Below are 11,007 nucleotides of genomic sequence, written 5' to 3'. Positions count from 1 at the left end.
GACTCAGGGTGATCGTAACGGTTTCCATGGTTAGCTGCATTCTCAGATGGATCAATGGTATCATCATCAATCGGTTCTGGGACAGTCAGTTGAGGAAGAACAGGGGGCACGTGATGCGAATTCTCATCCAACAAGGGGGTGGAATGATCAGTGAATGGAGGAACGGGACGTACAGTAGCGGCAAGGGGAACAGCCAAGGGCTGTTGATTTTCAGGGTAAGGCAAGGGGTTGGCAGTAGGATGCTCGGGATGTCGTGATAGATGAGGGTCGGGCTCAGGTTGAATGGGGTCGTGGTACTCGCTTGTAGGTAACATCGAATTGAGAAGCTCTGTACATCATGTTCCATATAGAATTGATCAAATACGCCATTTCAGCGTCTACACGTTTAATTCCAGTTATAAGACCAAACAGAAGTACATTTGTGTATGAGTGCATAAACATTCGATCGGTTATGGGTTCCCGTCGAATCTTTTCTGCCCATTATCTTCAGTGATTTTAGGAGGGGCAATACGATATCTCATTGAGATCGTCAATACCCTGAGTGTATCACATTAGTTTGTTCAAAAGGAGGAAAACTCGGTAAAGACCTCAATTGTGGAGTTTGTTGGTACCTGACGATGATGCTGGAGATCATTATAAATCTGGAGCTGCTTTGCTTCATAGTTTTTGATTAACTATTGTGAGTACCAAGTCAGTGTTGGCATTCATGACGTGCAGCGAAGTCATTCCTGGTGTGTCCACGATTTATATGTCTTGCTGTATCTTTTGAGTTCAATTGATTGACACTCTTTCAAATCGGGGACCCAAGAATAAAGTTTTGCCTCCTTCATTAAATACCGATAGAGTCTGGTCTGATGTTATGATTATTATATATGTCTATAACACACACGTTTTAATTCAGGTTTTCCAACCGGCTAGTCTAATTGTACACAACAAATGTCTATAACAAAAAAGGCCCCACCCCTCAATCCAGTCGAGGCTCACGGTGGGATCTGTCGGTCTAAACAGCACCAACAAACTCGCTCAAGTTCGTCTGGTACGATGTCTGCGCCTTGGCCACCGTCGCCTCCGTTTGCGCCTTGGACCACGGAGCCAGCCCGTAAAACTCGAGGTAGGTTGCGTGGTGCTCTGACGGCTCGTAGTCTTCATCCTTGACGTATGTGGCCTTGCCATTGTCCACCACGAGCTCGCCGTCGTAGCTGAGCAACCCCAAGAGCTCCTCCAAGTCGCAGGCAACGGCGGTGACCACTTTGTCGGAAAACACGACTATGGGACACTGGCTGAGGTCTTCCTGGACACACCAGAACCCATACGACGCGCCGTCGTCCAGCGCCTCGGCAAACTCGATAAATTGGTCGGCAACGCCGTGGTTTCCAAGCCGCTGGTAGAGCTCGTCTCGCCCGTAGGTGTCGAGGCAGAACCCGCCCAGCAACTCGGGCCCCACGTTTTCCTGGACGTTGAAGAGCTCGATGAGCCGTGGCGGCACCTTGTAGGAGCCAAATTGGGCGACAAACTCCTCGAGGGTAAACATGGAGTAGGGCACGTTTTGTGGGGGGGGGCAAATGTGCTCCGAGACTGAGACAGTCACGGGCTCCCAACTGAGGACCACCCCACCGAAAGTGGTAGCGACACCGTTCAGCACCAACACAGTTATGAATTTCAAACGAAACAAGTCTGTGGATCACGGGTAGGACACTCCATAGGAAATAGAGACTTTCGTTTTGTTCAGATTTTCAAATGCTTATTCAAACACCAATTGATCAATTGCGAGATTCAATATCAGGATATAACTTCTAGACGCTCAAACCAATCGGTTTCAATTAAGCTAATCTCCAGCTAATTCAGCACAATGAAATCAGCATGCTAAACATAACGAAAACAACCACTTAAAAGACTTCTGAGATAGATGCTAGTGATATAGGTCGATCTGCCTGTAATATACGGTGCCCATGTGTAAATGGATTAAGCGCTTTTCCAAAACGACAGGCTCAGCTTTCGTTTGTTGTTAAAATCGAGTCGCTCTTCAATCGGGAATACAACGACGACTTGATAGACCGTAAATCAGTATTAGATGATGAAAATCGATAAATGGGAAAAGCAGCGATGATTATCAATATATCCAGCGTCTGGTGATGATTGACGATAGAGCTTTGAACCTTCCTCGAGGCCCCAAGCGTGAGGTAATCGAGAATCCACACATAGTGGACACCAAAGATCAAATAGCTCGCTATACGCGCCAGATATCAGCTATTACCACCCCTAGAACAGTCTCCAGCTACACTAGCATCACCATTTGAGGTGAGGGCTCTCGCTCCCGGTGTCGTAGCGCTCCCATGGCGCTTGCCACCCGGTGCGGCTCCCATCGGTGGCTGTCTCCAACAATCCGCGACAACAATGGCAGGCTGACCCCCGATACCGCTACCTGTCAATAGCCGTCCGACGAGCCTGTTACCAGTGATGCCAAACAGAGGACAATATGAGGACCACACCATGCAGAGGTAATCCCTCATCCAGTGGGGCGAATTCGGACAAGGCCTCTTACAAACCAAATACCTGAATCCACGTAACGTGAGCTGAGGGATCCAGTTGCATGCCGCCAGTATTTGGGGGCTGACCATCGCCTCATTGGTTTGTTGTTAAGGGCAAAGTGACGGCAACGTGTACAGACAGCTTCTGGCTAATAAACACGTTTCAAAAGCGCAATGCCGACTCCAGAACGACTCGAATGGAAACGAAAATGTCTGCCAAGACGTCTAGAGGGTGTACTTTGGCATTATCAGTTGTACAACGCACTTAATTACCGGCACAAACAAGTTTACCCTGAGTCGTTGGGGAAAGCACATCCCGATACCTCACCATGAGCGATATACATCAATGACGATGTTATGTCCATCCAGCGTTTCAACAACATACCCTTTTGGCAGAATACTCTAGCGAATGGCTTTGTTGTCCATCAAATCCAACAAGGTCCCGGCAGCTGGGTATCGGAGTTGGCAGCTGGGTACCTGAGTTGCAGGTGGGTCCTGGATGTGACTCAGTTCAGGTGTAAGAGCTTCAGCTGATTGATATCTTGGTTGCAGGCTGTCAGCTGCGATAGTAACCTCAAAGTTCCTCCACTCCCCGTTGAATGGGAGGATGCTGTACTCTGAAATTCAAAGGGAAGACTGGGATCGAATGCACGGTATTCCTGTAAGTATAACTTGCTGACAGTCTATTAGGAGATGGAATAGCTGTGTTGATGCATTCCAGAGCAATATGTGCTTTCTCCAGAGTTAGTGTCTGCAAGGCACCTTTGGGAGTCACCATGCCGTGAAGTTACACCCACCCTCTAATTTCCATTGTCACTCCATGTCTCCGATTGCTAATATGGTGTTAGGAAAGCTTCACAATCTCGCCTTTCTACTAGCTGAGCGCAGCTTTATTTGTTCGCACTTGTTCTTTCTCCAGTTATCTTTACCATTATGGAAGCCGCCACCGAGCTCCCCCGGTTCCACTTCTTCCCCGAGTTTCCCAAGGACATCCAGTTGAAGATCTACGAGCGTACCGACGTCCCGTCGGTGTGTCGGTTCTACGCCGCGTGTGCCTCTGACCCAGCGTACAAGGTTACCTGTAAGGACGCGAAGTACTACTTCAACCGAAAGGTGGTCGAAGTCACCCCTGAGGTTGTGGTCACCGGCGACCACCGCCAGATCGACTTCTACACCTACAGCATGCTTCCGCCGTGTGACATCCGAGTCACCACCCCTATTGGTCTTTTGGCAATGACAAAATGGCACCTCACGCAAGTGAAAGCTCAGCTGGTGTCGTTGATAATCACGAACATTTTCAGTCAACGTGTTCCTTGCAGTCTCCTTGGTCTTGGCGACAATGTTGTTGTATTAGCCATTGAAGGGATAATTGATGGTGCAATCGAGATTGATCCTCGGGAATTCCCATTGTCCGTCGAGAAGCTTACCACTAGCCGTACAATATTCAAAGTTGCACCTGATCTCAGACACTTGACAAACCTTGTGAGCTACGATTCGGACTATGATAGCTACTACGACAGCAGCGATCCAAATAACGTACGATTATCGCGCATTAGCGTGTTTCAGTTGCCTTCACTGCTTACCACACTTAATGGTAATCTCTGGACTAATCTCAGTACACTGGAGTTACCTAATTTCAAGCACTTTCGTGGTCACGAGTTGGCCGATGCCTTTTGTAACCAAGTTGAAACCGCTAATGTTTGGAGGTTTAACCCGCGGGGTCGCTTCAGCAAGTTGCGTGAAATAACGGTCGGAAGAGGTTACCCCAGCTTCAAAGGTTGTGAATGTCCTCAGCTAGAAAAGGTTAAGTTTTGTGGATATCATGGCACAGACGGTCGTACACAGTGTGACGTATCCGATTTATTTACCTCTGCACAACAAGCTCAATTGGTGTCGCTCAAGGGTGCAGCCCTCGTCGTTATTGACATGGCTCCTTTCAAGAACTTGGAGGTGCTACATATGAAATTGGAAAAGATTCTCACGGCTGACTTTCCTTTGCCGCCAAAGTTGAAGGAGTTGATGATATGGCTGGACTTTTCGGTCACGGGCATCCCGGCAACGCTTGAGGTATTCGTATACAGCTATGATGCACAGTCAGCGTCTAATGTCGTGGTGAAGTCGCCGAATCTTAGAGAGTTGCGGGTCTATTCCGTGAAATGTTTGACCATAGATTGTCCGAACCTTACCTCGTTGAATGTGTGGGATGCTAACAACCTCGGTGCCCTTGAGGTGCCAAACTTGGAAAAGTTGGACGTGAATAGGGTACCATTCCCTTTAATCGTACATGGTGCGCCGTTCCCCTTGGAGAGGCTTACACGGCTCAACCATCTTTTGTTGCGCGGTAACCATATACCCGGATCGAAGCCACGGTTTGACCGCGCCCAACGCGTTGTCATTGGACACCGTCTCAAGTCTGTCACTCTTGACAGTATGGAATTGCTGGAGGTGTCGATCTCGTCGGATGAGGTGACGATCCATAATTGTTCATTCGAGAACACACCACGTATCAGGGCCACCATTCTCACGTCACCTGGAATGGACTTCAACACAAGCGATGTTGTCTGTCGGGAGTTGGAGTGTTGGAGTATGCCTAAGCGTGCAGTTCCTCAAATGGTGGAAAAATTGATCGTCGACGAGTACAAACGATATAGGGTCTTACATTCTCCTTTCTATGGACGTTTAAGTGATCCTTCTTCATTCGTACTTGATGGTTATAACAGACTCAGATCAGTTTTTGTCCACGGGTATGCACCGAAAAAAGGTCTCAGTTACAAGCTCTCCTTCGCCGCTTCGATGAAACACCTTCGCATTGGGGTCGAGGCATTAGGTAATTCTGCGGAAATACGGTTTGCGGAACACACGCAGCTTGAGCACCTTGAGTGTTGGGCTTTGGCGTCCAAGGAGCAGTTGGGGATCACGGAATACCCTCCTTCGTGTTACTTTCCTCAGGGGGTACGGACTGAGACCGGCACTGACTATCCAGGGCTCCAGGAGTCAAAGTTGCGGCAACACCTGCGAATGTAATTGAGTAACGTATGATATTATGCGTTGTAGAGATCAATCTGGATTTTGATGAGCGCGTGGGTAATACGTGGGTGCTATAGGTCTATTGAATCGTCTTATATATCAATTGTTCATTGGTATGTCTGAAATCTCGTTTCAACAGAGTCACTTTGATTTATCTCAGCACAACGACCCACTAGTCATCGTTTCTTAGTTAATATAGCTAGAGGCCTTGGGCAATAAAAATGGGTAAATAGCTGAAGATCTCGAAACCAACCCTTTGATAACCATCCCAAAACCGATGATGTATTGCCGGTGTGAAAGTAACCTATACCTCTTTTGCGTCTAAAGCTTACCCATGTCGAATTCCGTTGAATTAAGCTCTCCAACTCGAAGCGCCCGAACGCCCCATCGTTGACGTTGTCAGAGTGCTATTGATGCCATTGAAGTCAGATTTTTAGCAACTGGTAATGATATAGTACACGTACACGTCCATCACCTGAAAAAACGATCATTACAAATTGGGCTACGCTACGAGAGCTACGCAAACTGCGTGTTGAATAACCGTCTAGTAAACCAGTCGAGCTGAATTCTAAGCAATCCACCAAGCCGACCATTACTCGGACGGTTCCTCTTGCTTTGCACGCGTGCGCTTTTCCTGACACTGTTGATTGTCCAGTGGCCACTCGCACTTCACCGTGTTTTTAGTTGCTCACGTGTTCGCAACAAATCCGCACTTGAACCATAACCCCTATCAGGATCACCGCTGCAATCTACGATTAGTGGGTGACACAAAACCTTATTTCCACGGCTGCTACCATAAGATAGACTCCATTAACAGTTTGTCGGTGGTAAACACTGGACTCATGACCCATTTGAAAGCATTTTCGATGGCAAAGAACCACGAGGCAGAAGGGGGCTTATCGCCCGCCTGCCAGCACGCGACAACTAGAATTTGCNTGTGTACTCTACGCGCGACGGGATCAGAGTGCCTCCACGTCCCCCCCCCCCATATGCTGCCGATGAGCTCAATGTCATCGCCATCCCCCTGTATAGAGAATTCTACACCAAAATGCAGGTTATATTCAGCCATTGTTCATCTCTTACATTCCATTATCCTGAGCACATCGCCCCCTTTTCGCGCACCGTCACCACTCCCGTTTACCTTCTAATCACACAACAACACGAGCCTCAGGGCAACCTCACAATCATCCCTGTCGTAATATCAGTAGCGGTCTGTGGACTATAAGCAAAAGCAGGCCCATTGGACCGAGTCATTGACGATTTCAGCGGTATAAGCTCCCAACAAAGTGAGTAGATTCACATGAGGAGTGTCCTAAGGGAGACACTGCTGCATGTAGCTTCAGATAAGAATGATATCCCAAAACAGTCAAATTTGAGGCTCGCCTACGTGGCTGATTAGTCGTCTGGCTATGGTGCTTCTGCACGAGCGCGTCTGCTCGGGGCTCAGGCGGGGACAACTTGACGGGAGTGACTGCGCATAACCAAAACTCGCATCGTCTAATCGACAATGGAGTGACGGGCAGCAACGCGAAGCCTCCCTCCTAGGCCCTCCTCTTCGTCCCTCCCCCCTCTCAATAAAATTTTAGCCAGCTACGTAGCCTCAATACTTGTTACGCCATCAAAGTCTAACCTTCTGATCCAGATGGAGAAGGACAGCACCATTGGAAATGAGGGTACTATCCAGGACGCGAGCGCCATGGATATCGATGACGAGGTCCGCTCCCATGAAGAAGAATTGGCTGAAATGGTAATCAATGGTGACGACCTCCCTGACAGACAGCAGATTGGCAAAGAAAAGCTTGAACGGGTGATAGCAATCCTTATTGACAAGTCTGTTCCCAACGACTGGCGCTCAATGGCTGTCGCATACGACTACACCTTTGATGACGCTATACGTCTTCATGAGTCGTATGTTAATTGCATCGATGTCATCAATAACCTTGATGACCTTTTCGAGGAGATTTGCAAAGTTGGTGATCCCTTGATTCTGACCCAGCGCTGTTTCCAAATTCTTTTAAATCGAATTCTGTACTTATCCGGAATTCTGGTGCGTCGCTCGATGCAAGCGGCCGTCAACAAATTAATCAAGTGCAAGTCGATGGAGGCGCTCAAAGCGTGGTTTCATGAAGACTTGTACAATCCGAAAGCGATCATGACCATTGCCTACGCCTTGGTACACAAACTGCCCAAGGTGTACCTGTTTGGGACCGCTTGCGACATGATTGCCATCACTCCTTTCTGTACGGGGCTCGGTGGAGTGTACCCGCTCATTGCAGGCAAGTTCGACCTCCCCTCGTGTATCAAAATTCATATCGTGTTGTTTGAAGATTTGAGACACCAGCCCCACTGGTATCAACCAGGCCCACTGGCGGTGCCATTAGATCATCTTAGGGATCTATATCACAACGCCATAGAAGTGGATAATGGCTTCAAGATAAAGTCTGTATATGGCCGCCCGACACAACTAGACCCCAAAATCGAGGCCATCTTCTCACGTTATCGGAATGGCGTGCAGGTAGACCTTGCCTCCTTGCCTGAACCCCTACAATTGACGGCCTGGGCTCACCGTTATGATGAAGGCATGATGGTCTATGAGTGGATCGATGCAGTGTTCAACGAAGCCATGCCCGTGGCGTCCTTAGTCACCGACTGCAAGATCAAGACCGTCGCATTTTTGGTCGAGCGTGATTGTGGGCTTTGGCAGTGGGGAGATAGCGTCAACAATGCGGAATTGTATGAGTGTCGGACCCTTCAAGATTTCCGGAGATGGTGCTTCCAACACCTCATCATGGCGCGGGGGATCTGGGCGAAGATGTTCGCTCTACTCACCCCTGGGTTGGATGACAACCACTCCTCGTTGACCACGATGTGGCTCAACTGCCTCACGGTGCCGTTTTTGGGGGAGTTTTACTCTTTCTTCTTGGCGCTTGCCACCTTCCACTCATGGCACGACGGGTCGTTCAAGGCTGAGTACATCATCACGGAGTTGATGGGTACGGTGCAAACTTGGTGGTTACCCTGCGACGATCTGGAGTTGCCGATGCTGATGGATGCCGTTGTCGAGCGGATCCAAAGCATGAACCGGGCGTATGTAACCTTAGAAGTCCCTCCGCGGATTACCGAGGCCGATATCTTACGCGAACGAGTCACTAATTAAAAAGTGTATATGGACGTATTTCCCGAGAGCATATATGAGACATTGTGTGTACTGTAGTGGAGTTTGGTGATCAGACTGGGGCGGTCAGTGTCCTTGCCCGTCTCGAGCATTCCGAGGCATCAGGATTGGACTCGATTAGTACACATCGATTACCCATTCTCATCAGCTAAAACAGCACTGGCACTTGGTCATCGAATCGATACTCGAGATTTTGAACTTATGTTGTTTAACGTCGAGACATCGAAATCCTTCCAGAACGCCGTACTCGAACGTTTACGAGTGCGCAATCAATCTCACTTTCATTACCTTTCATTGTGTATGTCAAGCCAACTTCATCCGCCAATTCGTCCTTTAGCATAAACAGAGTTTATCTGAGGAAACACCAGCATCAGGCTTGCCGCCAGTAGCATCACTATAGACCAGGCAAGACTCCTTGTCGTAGGTGATGGTTATCTTATGGGTTTGAAGCGGACACATTCAAGATCTCATGTCCTCACCGGAAGTGACTTCGACTTGAGGCATAACTAGGGGGTGACTCTGCGACATTGTAAACATACCAGGTATATATTTACCTCTTGTTTTGAGTTCTTTCAGCTTGAAGCTGTTGGATCAATACACTTTGCGGATTGTCGTCGGGGATGGAGAGGGTTTCCAAACTTTTGGTGGGGATGGCGAGGTGTGTTTTTGGAATAACGATATGAATGGCACCAGTATCAATACTAAAAGATAACGAAGCCATGTCCATCGGCAATTATTTTAAGCAAGCAACCATGGGTCAAAGTGTATTCTTGCACATCAGCATCGTGGGCCATAGCCGTAGGGGGGTTGATCGACATATTGAATTCCTTGTTCTTTCTGACTCCAGTTAGCGGCTCGTAAAATCCTGCTAGAATCACCAACAACCAGGATTTCGTTCGCTTAATAGCTTTCCATAACCTTTTCCACATGATCTAAGACAGCTCCAAACAAGTCACCATCCAATTCTTCAAATCTCGCTCCGGCATTTGAAGCGTAGATGTCAATATTACCAAATCGAATTGAATCAATCTTCGAGTACGGGTAAGACGAATTTCCATGGTAAGTGGCTCTCAAATTGCTCAGTGTAACGGATTGCCAGTAATGTTCTTACCGGGCTTGTGCTTCGACGAAATGGCTGAGTAATTGATATAATTTAGGGCACGAGTACCACCAGCAATCACTTTATTTTTGGAGATTCATGTTAAAAGACTGAAAGCTGATTGTATAACCACCTGAATCAATTGCTGTCGAAATCAATCACCGCCAAGCTTGACCAGTTTATAAAGCACAGGCACAAGCACAAGCCCAATGGCACCAAATTCAGTTTCACCATAATATTCAAAACATCAATAGGTATAAAAATTGCTGGTTTTAACGAATTTGGGAGCTGACTCTTTTCATGGTTGTTTAAGGCCCATCGCAAACGGCTGAGTTTTTCGCGATTGGCAAAGATCGGGGCTTCAAACCAAACATCGGTGCATTTAGTGGCAAATGAAGGCAATGGTTAACGTTGGAAAGTAAACATAGGTTTGTTTGGACACTTACAGAGCCTCTTGGTTTTGTCCAATAACACTACTATGGGTGAAAGTGTAAAGACTGTCAGTATAAGTTGATATATCATATCAATTCCATGTATAGTCATGTAAGGTTCAACAGGGATGTGTCTTTACCTGAGTATGAGGTTGTCATTGTGAGATACAACCTGATCCCTACCTACCAATGGCGAGCCGTATGCTTTGATTTTGAATGAACCAAAGTAACTTAGGCATTTTTATAGGTAAAATCGCTGCATAGATTACTATGGGTTCTATATTCAACAGGTAAACACCTTCCTTACGATGATGCGATGGCAGTGTCCTAGACACCACGCGGCTGAAGTAGAAAAACCTTGAATATCGGCAGAATACACACCAGAGTTTTTCTAGATAAGAAACCGATTGAAAAACCAACATCCCCTTGAGCTTTCGTTACGTCAAATTGCCAGTAGCACCTTTTAAAGAGCAATGTACATGGTAGCGCGCAGACTCGCAGCTGGTAGATCTTCGCGCGCACCCACCTAGACACGACACAAGATCGCTGAGTGCGTAGTGCGCCATGGTTCTTTTGATGGGAGAAGGTAATTGCAGGAAAGTGCTGCCTCAGTACCATGATGACCACTGGTAGTCCCACATAAATTATGGCCACGAACTCGACATTTGTCTCAGTATTGGCGCCCGCTCTTGTTGACTATTATTGAGCATGCTTTTTTCCCAATTTGTCATAACAGACGACGCCGTG

The 11,007-nt window shown here is 47.6% G+C and overlaps 3 protein-coding genes across 3 annotated transcripts; 2 read left to right on the top strand and 1 right to left on the bottom strand. All coding sequences in view use genetic code 12, as the record gives it.

Moving 5' to 3' along the window:
• Window positions 1-1,000: 1,000 nt before the first annotated feature.
• DIURU_002572 (uncharacterized protein) lies at window positions 1,001-1,531 on the bottom strand (the record flags this gene model as incomplete). Its single annotated transcript, XM_034155238.1, has 1 exon — window positions 1,001-1,531. One exon carries the CDS (start codon window positions 1,529-1,531, stop codon window positions 1,001-1,003), a length of 531 nt encoding a protein of 176 aa, XP_034012634.1.
• Window positions 1,532-3,461: 1,930 nt separating this feature from the next.
• On the top strand, window positions 3,462-5,552 carry DIURU_002571 (uncharacterized protein; the record flags this gene model as incomplete). Its single annotated transcript, XM_034155237.1, has 1 exon — window positions 3,462-5,552. The coding sequence occupies one exon, from the start codon at window positions 3,462-3,464 to the stop codon at window positions 5,550-5,552; it is 2,091 nt and encodes a 696-aa protein (XP_034012633.1).
• Window positions 5,553-7,197: 1,645 nt separating this feature from the next.
• DIURU_002570 (uncharacterized protein) lies at window positions 7,198-8,712 on the top strand (the record flags this gene model as incomplete). The annotated part of the gene is made up of 1 exon (XM_034155236.1): window positions 7,198-8,712. One exon carries the CDS (start codon window positions 7,198-7,200, stop codon window positions 8,710-8,712), a length of 1,515 nt encoding a protein of 504 aa, XP_034012632.1.
• Between the last annotated feature and the right edge of the window lie 2,295 nt (window positions 8,713-11,007).

Source organism: Diutina rugosa, assembly GCF_008704595.1.
Source record: "Diutina rugosa strain CBS 613 chromosome Unknown scaffold97_size11006, whole genome shotgun sequence".
Taxonomy (NCBI): Eukaryota; Fungi; Ascomycota; class Pichiomycetes; order Serinales; family Debaryomycetaceae; genus Diutina; species Diutina rugosa.
The sequence above is the reverse complement of the archived record's forward strand: the minus strand, read 5'-3'. Positions and strand labels throughout refer to the sequence as shown.